The sequence below is a fragment of the Salminus brasiliensis genome, chromosome 12, assembly GCF_030463535.1.
Source record: "Salminus brasiliensis chromosome 12, fSalBra1.hap2, whole genome shotgun sequence".
NCBI classification, from domain to species: domain Eukaryota; kingdom Metazoa; phylum Chordata; class Actinopteri; order Characiformes; family Bryconidae; genus Salminus; species Salminus brasiliensis.
The window spans coordinates 5353973-5368133 of NC_132889.1; the positions used below are offsets into that span (position 1 = coordinate 5353973).

Genomic DNA, 14161 nt, shown 5'->3' on the forward strand with positions numbered 1-14161 from the left:
CCTGTCCAATTCTCGATCACTAGTTAAGTTCCCTCCATCCTGCTATGCTACCAACACTGAAGGCTTCTTTCCCAAACTTTGGTCTTGTTCTATTCACAACCGCTAGTTCCCCTTTATTCCACTATGCTACCAACACTGAAGGCTCGCACATGCATCCTATGAGGAACGTGAAGTTCCACAACCACTCAACATCATTGGACAGACCAAAGTACTTGGATTAGCATTCTCCTCCAAGCGTGTTAAGCTGCCCAATGATATTGCGTTAATGTTAAGTAGTATGTAAAAGGATAAGAAGATCAGTTTCTTTCCCAAAATTTGGTCTTGTCTAATTCCCAATCACTAGTTAGGTTCCCTTCATCCCGCTATGCTACCAACACTGAGAGCTAGCACATTCATCCAACGAGTCACATGAAGTGCCACAAACACCGTCCCAACTGGGCCAATGCAACAATAATAGATAGCTCTAAAGTACTGGGATTAGCATTCTCCTCCAAGCGCGTTAAGCAGGCCATTTATGTTGCGTTAGTATTAAATAGTACGTAAAATTATTAGATCAGTTTCTGACCCAAAATTTGGTCTTGTCCTATTCCCAACCACTTAGGTTCCCTCTATCCCACTATGCTATCAATACCGAAGGCTAGCACATGCATCCCATGAACCACGTCAAGTGCCACAGCCTTTTTTTTTTGTCCAACTGTTGCTAATGCAACGTCTTTGAACAGTTCTAAAGTACTGGGATTAGCATTCTCCTCCAAGCGTGGTAATGATGTTGCGTTAGTATTAAATAGTATGTAAAAATTATTAGAACATTAGAACATTAGAACAGTTTCTTACCCAAAATTTGGTCTTGTCCTGTCAGTACTAGTTAGGTTCCCTCCGTTCCGCTATGCTACCAACCCTAAAGGCTAGTTTTCCAGCTGTAGCCAATGCACTGAACAGTTCAAAGTACTTGGATTAGCATTCTCCTTCAAGCGTGTTGAGCTGCCCAATGATGTTGCATTAGTAATAAAAAAGTACGTAAAATTATTAGAACAGTTTCTTACCCAAAATTTGGTCTTGTCCTATTCCCAACCACTAGTTAGGTTCCCTCTGTCCAGCTATGCTATCAACCCTGAAGGCTAGAACATCCACCTTTCCAGCTGTAGTCAATGCACTGAACAGTTTCAAGTACTTGGATTAGCATTCTCCTCCAAGTGTGTAGAGCTGCCCAATGATGTTGCATTAGTATTAAATAGCTAAATAGCTCAAGCAATGTCACTGGACAGTCCAAAGTACTTGGATTAGCATTCTCCTCCAAGCGTGTTGAGCTGCATCTAATCTAATAAACATCCACCATTCCTAAACAAGTATCTGTTTTTAGATCAGCAACATTTTAAAATAACGCAGAGTTACATCATGGCTCTATTATTGACCTCCACTTGACAAAAACTAGGCCATCATGCTCAGACTAATCAAGCTCAACTCTTCCACCTCAAACAACCTGACATCACGACGTCAGTGCGAAACATCCGCTTCCAAGCCTCAGTCCAGACACGAGCTGAGAATGAACACGTTGTGCTTATCGTCAGCGACAGGGAGCACTCTAATACATCATGGCACACGGTACCGAAGATGTCTAACCTGGGTGATGTACGGGCGACGGGGCTTTTCCACTCTGCTTTCCCTTCTCGGAGCACACTGTCTCTCTAATGCACATCATGCTGACACTTCAGAATGGTCTGCAAACCTTCCCGAGGTTCGGGACTCTTCGGGACTCCTTTTCTCTCAACCTGCTTCGCCCTGTGGCCTGTGGCATCTCCGAATCTGAGCAATGCGTTTCTGTTGTCACTGCGTTTCCATACGAGACGGCGGGCCAGCATCGATGGGTATTTGGGATGATATCAGCAGGACATGCCAAATCAGATATCCGCTCCAGTCCAGCGTAAACAAAAAAAGGCACACTGAGGTTTTCCAAAAAATTTCCCAAAAAAGTCAGACAAAGAAAACACAGCTTCCATCAAGCACAGTTTCTGAACATCCTGAGGCCCTGAGCAACACCCTACCTTCATCAGCTCCTTCTAGAGCAGTTTTGACAGCCCTCTGTCAGGAAAACGCCAACACCCTTTATCGCCATTGCACAGCAGTGCACCGGAGTTCAGCCTACGTACGCAACCCATCCGATATATGCAGCAGTGACCTCAAACACACTAGTGCACTGGAGGTGAGAACACACACCGGGGAGCCATTTGGGTTAGGTGTTTTGCTTATAAGCACCTCAGCCGGAGCTGTTCCTTCACTCCACCTACCCTGCTTCCTGTCAACCGAGGGGACTGAACAGGCGACCTTCCAGTCCCAAGGCCACTTCTTAACCTTTAGGCCACAGCTGCCCAATTGACTATGCCCCACTATGGTGGCTGTCAGGCCCACCATCCTCCTGGGAATCCCTTTCTCGCATGGAATCACTAGACAACAGGCAGGACTACCCCCTGGACAGGGTGCCTGTCCATTACAGGTAAAGGAGCAATTCAGCATAGCCAATTCACCCACCACCGTATTTTTTGGGAGAAAAGTCCCCGGAGGAAACCAACATGGATACAGAGACTGGAGTGAGGATCGAATCCACAGTTCCAAGGCCTCTCAAGCCATTCAGCACACAGTGCCACCCACATTATTATTAGTGTATAATTCCGATCTTATCATACATCCCAACTTTCCAGCTTTACATTCAGGATTTGTTTTCGGAAACGCATAAAAACGTATTTTCAAAAACTTAAGAATTGCTGGATATGAAAAACTATTGGGGTTGTCCGTGTGCTTCCTCTGGAAGTGCTTCAGTTAAAATTGGTATCGGTATCTGCATCGGACAATATTTAGGACTGGAATATTGGGAATGTTTTTTGGTTTTGGAAAAGCAAACAATAACGTGATAGTGCCATCACTAGGTGTTATTCCCTTTCTTGCGTGCTTGCCCATTGCTAAACCCGTTCAGATTAATGGACGTATGATGATATTTAGCATTCCCGTAATAAATCACATCAAATTATTCCACAATATGATTTTCCGATTCTTTCACGGATATTACCGGCACTTAAAAATGCAAACAACTGCATGTTTTGTTAAAAAGCCAGCACAGTTTGTCCTGGTACGCTGGATTTAGTGCTGCAGAGCGTGTGAAACACTGAGTAAAAATGATGGTACTCATAGCTTTTTCTTTTTTACGTGGCACACCTGGTGCTTGTCGGTCTGTTCCCACTTAACCTCGGAATAAGCTTAAAGGGGAAGTCCACCAATGTTTTAAAATTTCGGTATAATTCGGTCTCTGACTTGGAAACACGTTCCAAAGTGCTTACGTCAGGCAAAACCTATGAATCTTCAAAGTGACAACAGGGGAAAAAAACTCTTAACTTTTAATGGAAGTCAATGTAAAATGTAGAAGTCATTTTGGAGCATTTCTATTGGTCAATTTATCATGAGGTGGTGGTGCACGTATTTGTCACTTTATAGCGAAATGTGTCCTCCGCATTTAACCCATCTGTGGTAGTGAACACACACACACACACTAGTGATCTAGGGGCAGTGAGTACACAAACACAGCCAATTCCAGCGCCTGGGGAGCAGAGAGGGTAAAGGGCCTTGCTCAAGGGCCCAACAGTGGCAGCTTGCCGAGCCCGGGAATCGAACCCACAACCCTGTTATCGATATCCCGGCGCTCTAACAGGTGACCTACATTTACATTATAAGATTATATGTAAAGTTGATGATGGTTAAAAAGTGGTAAATCTTCTAGTTCCCCCAAAGTTTCCTTTGGGGACTATTTGTCTCATAACACCTGCCGTGTATCCTTCCGCCATGTCGGTATTTAAAGACGTACACTTTTTAGTTTTTGTCAGCCCTTCACAAAACTGTTGTCAGATAGTTTTCTCAGGCATCTGGCAGCGTATTCATAACCATCTGGTGTGATAACCATCTGTGAAGAAGACGTTAGGGGCGTTAAACGTTTTAGACGTATGGCTCCATTCCCCACGACGCTGAATAATGCAGTAAATCAATGGAAACTCAAATGCTGTGCATTGCTGCCGTTTCAGGCCAGCACTACTGAGAAGACTGGACTGACTCAACAGCACATGATTGGAACCTTTTTAGACAGACCATCCAGACCAGTTCTCCCAGTACAACACTGAGGACTGTATCATCTTAGGTGACTCAGAGGCAGGGTTATGTGGTACTTTCCTTAATCCCACTAACACTGCTTCACTTTCTGCAACCCTGTTGTAGTCGTGCATTGCAAAACCCAGCATCCCACATCAACTCCCAGTACAAACAGAGCAGCATTCCCAGTGCACCCTTCCCTCCCATCCTTCCAGCATCCAGAAACGTGGAGCAACTTTGTGACAGCTACCAAACCCAGCTGACGCTTCAAAACTGCAACACACGCACGCGCGTGCACACACACACACACACACACGCGCGCGTATGGTGTGAAACTGAAAATGTGTACCCTTGAATTTTGCATATGCATTCCAAACCTCGCGTGCGTGCAAATAACAATGAATAAAAGCAGCAGCTCAGACTCAAAGTCACATTCCTCCACGCACGCGAGCCTGCACGAGCGTGCAGCACGATGCAAACCAAACCCAAACGAAGAAGAAGAAGAGGAAGAGGAAAAACAACAACAAACAAATAAAAAGCAGGCGCGCACGCGCGCGCTTTGCTCGCACTAACCTCTCCGGCGTGAAAAGCAAAACAAACAGCGCGACGCACGAGAAGGAATCGAGCCGAGGAGGGCACGAGGATGAGGAGGAGAAAGAGGAGGGAGAAGCGCGCGAAGCTCCGAGATCTGAGCAGCGCGGCGCGCGGCAGAAGCCTTCACATCCCTGTCGTCCGACGGGCGCGAGCGAACGAGCGAACGAGCGTGTGTGCGTGCGAGCGAGTGCGCGCGCTTTCTCGTTCCCTCGTTTCGCTCTCTCACACACATGCAAACACACACACGCACCCAAGCGCGCGCGCGCGCACACACCCTCCCCGCCTCCTCCAACACTTTTTCGCTCGCGCGTCTTACCTGAAGGGCATCTCCCACGACTGCGATCAGCTGCCAAGATTTCATCGCGGTGCGCGAGGTGTGTGTGTGTGTGTGTGTGTGTGTGTGTATGAGTGTGGAAGGGGGGGGGGGCGTGGATGGGTAGATGGAATGAGGGGGGGCGAGAGGTGGTGGGGGGGGTAGTAAGTGCCTCTCTTCTTCCTTTGGCGTAGGTGCGCCGATCGCGCGCACAGAGAGCGAGAGAGAGAGAGATGTAGCCACGTGCTGCCAATGTAAATGACCGCGTGTGTCAGTCCGCGCGCGCGGCCGGTTCCGGAGCCACCGCCACCGCCGCTGCCGTCGTCGTACTCGTCGTCGTCGTCAGCGTCACCCCCCGCCCTCCTCCTCCTGTTCCTTGCTCTACCGCTCGCTCGAGAGAACGAACGGACTCTGGACGATGCACGCGAGTGATGCTCCCTGTGCTCATTCGTGGTTCTTCAGTGCATGCACGTGTGAGTTGTCCTCGTCTACCGAGCCTATGTATCACTTGTTTGGAAAGTTCTAGTGTTACACGTCGCAAAGGATTGTTTACCAGCATTTGGGTTTGGGGGGGTTGGAAGTGTAGGGACTGCACCCTTCTTAGTTACAGGCAGGGCACGCGCTGCACTCTTTTCAGTAATAATACAAAAACTGCATGTGTTGCATCCTCTGTCAGAACAGCAGTGTGTGCATGCACAGCATCTGTGATTACAGCCTGCATTGCACTCTTCCCAGCATGACCGTGCGTGATAATAAGTGCATGCACTGTATTGTGATATGTAATAGTAAGTGCATGCAAGTGCATTGATTTTGTTTAGTTTAGTTTTGTTTAGTGTCTTCTTCAGTAATAATCAATACATGCTTTGTACCCTCTTCCAATATAATAAGAACATGCACAACATTATCAATAATAATAGGTGCATGCACAGAAACTTAGTAACTTTAGTAATAAGTGCATGCATGTACTCAGTAATAATTAGTGCACGTACAGTGTCATTAACAGCAAAAAGTCTATACAGTGCACCAGCTTCAGTAGTAATCAGTGTATGCACTACACCATTGTCAATAACATGCATGCACTGCATCCTATTTAGTAAGACGGGCATGCATTGTACTCTCCTTAGTAAGAATACGCCCATGCAGTGCATTATTAGCAATATTTCCATGTATTTACCTTTCTCAGTTGTAACCAATGCATTATGTGCATTATTAGCAGCATTAATGAGGTCATGCATTGCAGCATTATCAGTAATAATAGGCACACGCATTGCATCTTCAGTAGTAATGCATGCACTGCATCATTGTCAGTAACAATATGTGCATGCACTTCATCGTCTTTAGTTAGACGCGCATGCACTGTACTCGCCTTAGTAATAAAAAAGCTCATGCACTGCCTGATTATGAGTAATATGCTCATGCTTTGTACCCTCCTCAGTAATAATCAGTGCATGCTGTGCATATTATCTGCACAATAATAATTCATGCATGCAATGCATAAATATCAGTAATAAAATGTGCATTCCCTGCATCATTAGTAATAAGTGCGTGCACTGTTACATTATCAGTAATAAATGCATGCATGCATTGCACCCTCTTTAGTAATAAGTGCATGCATTATGCTCTCCGCGGTAATAAAAGACACAGACACAACATCCTCGTAATAATATACAGAATTCAGTAATATTTAGTGCAATGCAGCCCATCATTATTAGTAATAATCAATGCATGCAGCACATCATTATCAGTAATAATACATCCATGCATTGCACCCTCTGTTGCAAAAATAAAAGCATGCATGGCATCATTACCAGTAATGATAAGTGCATGCACGCCACCCCTTCACAAAAAAACTAGTCCACGCACAAAATCACGATCAGTAATAATAAGTGCATGCACTGCATCATCCTCTGTTACAGCTGGTGCATGTGCTGCGCACTTCTGTGTAACAAGCGCATGCATTCCACCTCCTTAGGAACCTCCTTGTTAATGTTAAACTTATGCACTGCGCCCTCCTTAGTGATATGAAGTGCATGCGCTGCGTCCTCCTGAGTAATCATAATCAGTGCATGTGCTGCACCCTCCTCAATAATAATAAGGCTGTTTAGATTCTGTCACACTGGCGTCCCAGTGTCCCTTTACTCATGCGTATGCAAACCCTGAGGGCTTAAGTACCTCCCACGTCCATTAATATTCTGATCCAGAGTAAGCCGTGCAGGCACGAGAAACTCGCTGTAGAAGGCATTCAACTTTCCTAACATGCAAAGCTGGATAAAAGGCCGTCCTCCTGTCATCTGCATCCTCCTATTAAACCAGCATAGTGCACCGCCGCCGCAGCGTGCAAGCGAGGCGTGCCTCTTATCTGGTCTCTGTGCTGGGAGGGCTCCAGCTTGTGCCCTTGTGGCTTGTGCCTCTGCGGCCCACTGTCCCGTGTCACGGCTCTCACGAGTGGGTTGGCGAACTTGAAAGGCTTTACTCGACAGCAAGGTCCTTGGCAGCCGTGACACCTGACAACCGCATGACAGGAAAATATCTCTCACCCCCTTCAACCCCCTATCCTTCTTTTTTTTCCCAAGCAACAGCAGGGTAGCGTAGATCAGTGTGATAGCAGTCACCAGCGCAAAATCCTGGTGACAGTCTACATAAATTGGGTTAGCAGCAGCCCCCACAGAGCAGCATCAGGCCCAGGCAGTAAAGGACTTGTCATCAGTGACCTCTGTGTAACTACATCCCTGCTGGTTTAAAGTGCCGTGAGACATGATGTTTAATATGTATTCCATCCTGGCCTGACAATCCAATTTCTTAGCATCGTGCGGTGTTTATTAGGGTGTTTTCTATGCGTGTGGTGTTTAAATTAAGGCTGTCCCCTTCGCTGACGCGCCTCATCCCTAATTCTGCGTCCCTATTTCATGATGGGCGCCTCAAGTAAGAACTCGAGCAGGCTTCGGTCCCATGGAAGATGCTAAGGCCAAAGTTCTTATCTCAGCCAACATGCTCATGAGTGGAACCTTGGCTAAGTGGGTTCCAGGTTATCATAGGCTCTGAATAGGGTTGTACATGTGGGCTTCCCAAATGGGCCCGCCCTAATTCCACAGGGGTCCCATCCAGGCCTCGTGTGCAGAGCACAAGCCAGATGGGGCTTGTACATTTAACCCCTTGTGGTCCCATAACTGACCCTGGTGGGACCCTGGTGGGCATCCATAAGATCTCACCATGGAATCCATGGACAAAGCTTTCAAACATAACAAACCATACAGGCCTTATATGGGCATGTTGCTCGGACTGTTGGGAATTACAGTCCTCGTATTGGGAATGCTGATTGAATGAAGGAGTTTGTGCCCATTCAGATTAAGCTTTTGTGATGTCAGGCACTGATGCTGGACGAGAAGGCCTGATGTGCGATTTCATCCCAAAGGTTTTCGGTAAGGTTGAGGTCAGGGCACTGTGCAGGCCATTGGAGTTTCTCCAAAGTTCTGAAAGAACAGCCTTGTGTGTTCTAGCATTAGCATCACTCTTCACTGGAGTTTCAAGGCTGGTTGGTAGTGTTCACCTGCATACACCAAACTCAGGTTCGTCTATCAGACTGCCTGAAGCATGCTTCATCACCCCTGAGAACGTTTCTCATGCTCCAGAGCCACTTCTTGAGGCTCTCAATGCACAGGTGTGTGCTGATGTTGCTTGCAGAGGCAGTTTGGCACTTTGTGGTGAGCAATGTGGCAGAGGACAGGTGATGCACTCCCTCACTTTGTGGCTACAATGTTGTTGCTCATAGGTGCTTCCATTTCTCATTAAAGCAGCAATATATCCTAAGCTCCCCCTACAGTGTTATTCACTTTCACACCACTGTTGTAAATACAAATTATGCTTTGAGCACCCCCCCCCCCCCCCCCTCCTCCCTCATGGACAGCTGTACTTGTATAGAATCTGCATCCAAAATGAAGAAAGAAGCATGTGGACTGAGGCGGTAGAATAAAATGACAGGATTTTATGGAAATATGTCTCGGGTTATGCAGCGTTATGCAGCGTCTCGTGCAACGTGCCAGTAACAGAGATCAACATAATTTTAAGGCTTCGAATTTTAAGGTTAAATTGCTACCTAGTGTTGCGTTAATAGCACTTACGGTTGAACGGGGCAGCTCTAGCAGGGTGGACATTTCACAAACTGACTTTCGGCAAAGGTGACAGTGACTGCATGGCTTTGTGCTTGATTCTGTTAGCAATGGGTGTTGCTGAAACACCTGAACTCAATAATTAGGAGAGTTGTCCACATACTTTTGTATTTTCATTTCTAACAAGCAGAATGGCAGATGTAGTTAAATGCCCACATTTAGAGAATGTCCTACACCTAATACAGCAAAACCAATTTTCCCCTTCTGTGTAAAAGGGGTCAAGGGGTTTGTCCTGTTGTTTAAGCCCTGGCATCACTCCTACTTGCTTTAACTACCTACCACATTACAATGTAGGCCACGCTTTAGGGCCCGAGTGTTGACACATGGCATCGCACTTAAGGTGTAAATAGAAGCAGGGGAACAGTGCGAGGACATACAGCGCTGACACATACAGTGGATTAGATCCCTGCCTGGGAACATTTATGGTTATTTATGAGGTTTCGGCACAATATCCGTAATGGCTTACAATTCGTCTGGGTCTCCTCAGGTTGTCCACCCCGCCCCAACATCCCCCATACGTTTACCCAAATTAAAACTGGCAACATGTCATTCGTTTCCCCGGCATCATCTTCCTGCCACCCTGGTCACTAATGGGATTATTCCTTTCCTATTTTTACGAACAGAAGAAGCGGTGGCCTCATCTGCAGGGCGCCGCGGCTTCCTCGTCGCCGGCTTTGTCGTCGCTTTCTTAATCAGTTTCCGGTGCAAATTATCCTGTGCTTTGACTGACAGACGTGTGGCGTGTGCACTCGCATGTTTCGTGACGTACAGCTGAAACAATGCTGCGCCGCTCGCGCATACAGTATCTGTGTCTGGGAGTGTGTCAAGGACAATTGGCGTGATAAGCTGATAGAATCAGGACCGGGAGTTAAAAGAGCATTGGCAGCCTTTCTAAATTGTCATTATTGAATACGCCGCTCCTCACGCTCTGCTGATAAGGCTGCATTAAATTGGCCCGAGCACAATGCGGGGGGAGTCTTCAAAGGGGAGCCTTCCCTGCTTCATATTCCTCTCTTTAATTTGGCCCTATTACACGCAAGGGCTTTACCTTTTGTGCCGAGGCTGCCAATTCAGTCACATTACAATGGTACTGGTGTTGAGCCCTACAGTTAAGGTGAAGCAGTCTGGAGCTGAGGGATAGGCCAAATCCCCAGTGTTGTACTGAATGCCAACTACAGTCCACTGCAATCCGCTTTATGAGGTCCACAGTATAGGTGTATGATTACAGACTGCAGCCCATCGGTTGCTGTATAATATGTCAGCCACTCGCTACCCCATTTGTCACTGATCAGTTTCTGGCCACAGGGCTGGTATCGACTAAGTATTACTTGGTTGGTGGACCATTTTCAACACAGTGACACAGAAATAATAGTGGCGTGTTGATTTGTGTGGTGCTGGTATGAGCAAATCAGGCAGTGTAGCACTGCTAGGTTGAAAAATATCCAACCAAAAAGAAGCTAGTGGGCCACAGCTAGAAGAAGAATGGTCCACCAGTTAAAAATATGTTGGGCTGGTGGACCAGTCTCAGTGTAACAGTGGTCCAGCAGCTTATTTCACTTGGGTACTTTTGGAAAAATCCAATTAAAGAGGCTGGTGACCACTGCTTGGTGGAGAAGGGTCCACCAGCCAAAAATATCCAACTAAAAAAAGCCGCAGGACCACTGCTAGGTTGAGGGAGGTCCATCAGCCCAAAATATCCAACCAGCAGGGACCCCACATTTTGGTCTGTCCCTCTGTGGTTTGTTGGCCTTGAGCAAAAGTCTAGACTAGATTTGGAAAATTAAATTATGTATGTATCAGTATCAGTTGATTTAGAGCCAAAATATGCAATTAGAGCCGATCCTGGGCTCTAAGTGGTCTAGCTGACTAAGGTGCTGCCACTATGACCTAGGGTTCAAATCCTGGCTCATCCCTGCTGATCTCTGCCATCAGCAGTCGGAGCCTGAGAGAGCACAATTGGCCTTGCTCTTGCACAGTTGATTGGGTAGATGGGTTCAGTGTGATGCCGGCCAGCATGGGCGATGAGTGTGTTGGTTGCCCTGTGGCGTTTCATTGGCGGCAGTTCTAAAAGAGGCGGAGGCTGGTTGAGGATCTGTCTGAGGAGGCATTCGTCAGTTCTCACCCTCCCGGTGTCGGGAGCATTACATGTAGTAAGGGGAGAGTGCTAACGGGTGGGTTGGGTAAAAAGAAGACCTGCACAATTATGCATCAGCAAGTTTGCTCAGAAAAGGTCTATGATCAGCATCGGCCATCGGTAGACAATCTCTAGTCCATCTCTAGTCCAGACCATCTGGTCTAGAGGATGGCTTAAACAAATTGTGCATGAACACAGTGGTCCTGAAGTCCTACCCCAGTAAAAAGCACCTGATCCAGGTAAAGAAGGGATATCTTTAGCCGTATCTGAACACTGAACTCTCCAGGACCAGGATTGGGCATGCTTGGGTTGCAGCCTCTAAGTATACACCAGCATGGTGGAGCTGCAAGGCAGGGGTTTCTAATAAACTGGAAATGAGTAAACACCATAACAGTCAATTCACATATTACATCTGCTGTTGTAAAATCAGTGTGGGGGGTTTCCTGTGCAGGACCGCTCTCTCTCTGTAGTGCCCTAAAGTTCTTTATTGACTGCCAGGCTGTTTAAATCTGCACGTTTTATTTATCTACTGCCCTAGTAATTACTTCCCCTGTCCAAACAGGAAATGCTGCTAAATGACCAAACTGGCCTGATGGTAATAATAACCTATATTTTTCCAATGACTTGGCGGGGCTACGCCTTTCTATTGTGCGGTGAAAAATAGGTCAATAGAGAGATTATAGGGAACGAGGAAACTCAATATATATTCAAATATGAACAGCAATACAATTTTGAAGTAGCCTACCAACCCATTATCTTAGTATAATCTCATCAGGTTTTTGGTTATTGCTTTCATTTATTACTCGGCTGTCTTCCTCCATTCCGGTTGCGAGGATTCATTTTATTTGCCGAGGACAACTCTGAGGCACTTAACGGCGGCGTGGCTGGAGGGTGGCTTCCTTCGCCTCGGCCTCTAATTGAAGGAGATGGCTAATGGCCGTGATTTTGTGCGCGAGAGAGAAAATTTCATCTCGTAAACTAATCCCTGACAAACTCTGGGCTTCAAATGCAGCTGGCTCACCAGGAGCGAGGTTGCGGCGGAGCTTTAGCGAGCGCTAAGATGGCAATCTGGGGCAGAGGAGCGCTTATCTAATTGAACCGACGCTTAATGGTTTCAATTAATGAGGCGAGCGGCGGCGCGACAGGCGTCCCGTAGCAGAGTTGTTTGCAGCCATGTAAAACATACATTGTTAAAGCATGCACAGGAGACATGAAAAGGCTGGGGAAGGAGGTGTGGAAAGGGGGGGGGGGAGTTGGGAACATAGCTGTAATCAGACAAGCTCCCCGTCTGATTTGTTGCTACTCCTTGCCATTGGAATGCAGATGGAAAAGGCAGTGGAGGCAAAAAGCACCAGGAGATTAGGGAGAAGGCCCAGGCTCAATCTGTATTACCTCTGGCAGTAGCAAGATGATCTACTGTCAGCCACCTATCCAAAGTCTTTGTTTACTCCTCCAAAATCTGTCCAAAATTAGACGATGTGTCCTGGCTGGTTGTAATAAAATGTATCAGCATGTGGAATTGGAGCTTTCTCTTAGCTAACTGAGGCTCCATGCTGCCTTTATTGTTGGATGCACTGTGATAGTTTCAGATACAGATGGGATTAATTGTATAAATGATCAAGCAGCTGCCGTCAATGATTCAGTAACAGCTGTGAAGAACTAAGTATTCAGTAGCAACTGATGAGTATTTAGCAATCATTGTGAAATATTCAGTACCTGCTGTAAAGTATTCAGTATGTAATGTGGAGTATTCAGTACCTGTTGTGAAGTATACAGTATGTAATGTGGAGTATTCAGTATCTGTTGTGAGGTAATCAGTATGTACTGTGGAGTATTCAGTATCTGTTGTGAACTATTCAGTATGTACTGTGGAGTATTCAGTACCTGTTGTGAACTATTCAGTATGTAATGTGGAGTATTCAGTATCTGTTGTGAACTATTCAGTATGTAATGTGGAGTATTCAGTATCTGTTGTGAAGTATTCAGTATGTACTGTGGAGTATTCAGTACCTGTTGTGAAGTATACAGTATGTAATGTGGAGTATTCAGTACCTGTTGTGAACTATTCAGTATGTAATGTGGAGTATTCAGTATCTGTTGTGAACTATTCAGTATGTAATGTGGAGTATTCAGTATCTGTTGTGAACTATTCAGTATGTAATGTGGAGTATTCAGTATCTGTTGTGAAGTATTCAGTATGTACTGTGGAGTATTCAGTACCTGTTGTGAAGTATACAGTATGTAATGTGGAGTATTCAGTATCTGTTGTGAGGTAATCAGTATGTACTGTGGAGTATTCAGTACCTGTTGTGAGGTAATCAGTATGCACTGTGGAGTATTCAGTACCTGTTGTGAAGTATTCAGTATGTAATGTGGAGTATTCAGTACCTGTTGTGAAGTATACAGTATGTAATGTGAAGTATTCAGTACCTGTTGTGAGGTATTCAGTATGTAATGTGGAGTATTCAGTACCTGTTGTGAAGTATACAGTATGTAATGTGAAGTATTCAGTATGTACGGTGGAGTATTCAGTACCTGTTGTGAAGTATACAGTATGTAATGTGGAGTATTCAGTACCTGTTGTGAAGTATACAGTATGTAATGTGAAGTATTCGGTATCTGTTGTGAACTATTCAGTATGTACTGTGGAGTATTCAGTATCTGTTGTGAAGTATTCAGTATGTACGGTGGAGTATTCAGTACCTGTTGTGAAGTATTCAGTATGTAATGTGGAGTATTCAGTATCTGTTGTGAGGTAATCAGTATGTACTGTGGAGTATTCAGTACCTGTTGTGAAGTATTCAGTATGTAATGTGGAGTATTCAG

The 14161-nt window shown here is 45.8% G+C and overlaps 1 protein-coding gene across 5 annotated transcripts in view; it reads right to left on the reverse strand.

The window, feature by feature from the left end:
• Positions 1–14161, reverse strand: part of rbfox1 (RNA binding fox-1 homolog 1) — a 401841-nt gene that overhangs the window by 375431 nt on the left and 12249 nt on the right. For 2 of the 5 annotated variants that reach the window (XM_072692953.1, XM_072692946.1), the window contains exon 1: positions 4702–4925. The exons of 2 other annotated variants lie outside the window; for them this stretch is intronic. Coding sequence is in view for 1 of the 3 variants with exons in the window: in XM_072692944.1 (XP_072549045.1) it covers positions 5039–5083 (45 nt within the window). In the remaining 2 variants the exon portion in view is untranslated. Of the gene's footprint in view, positions 1–4701; positions 4926–5038; positions 5155–14161 lie in introns of those variants that run through there. One more of the 5 variants, XM_072692944.1, reaches the window with a different exon arrangement.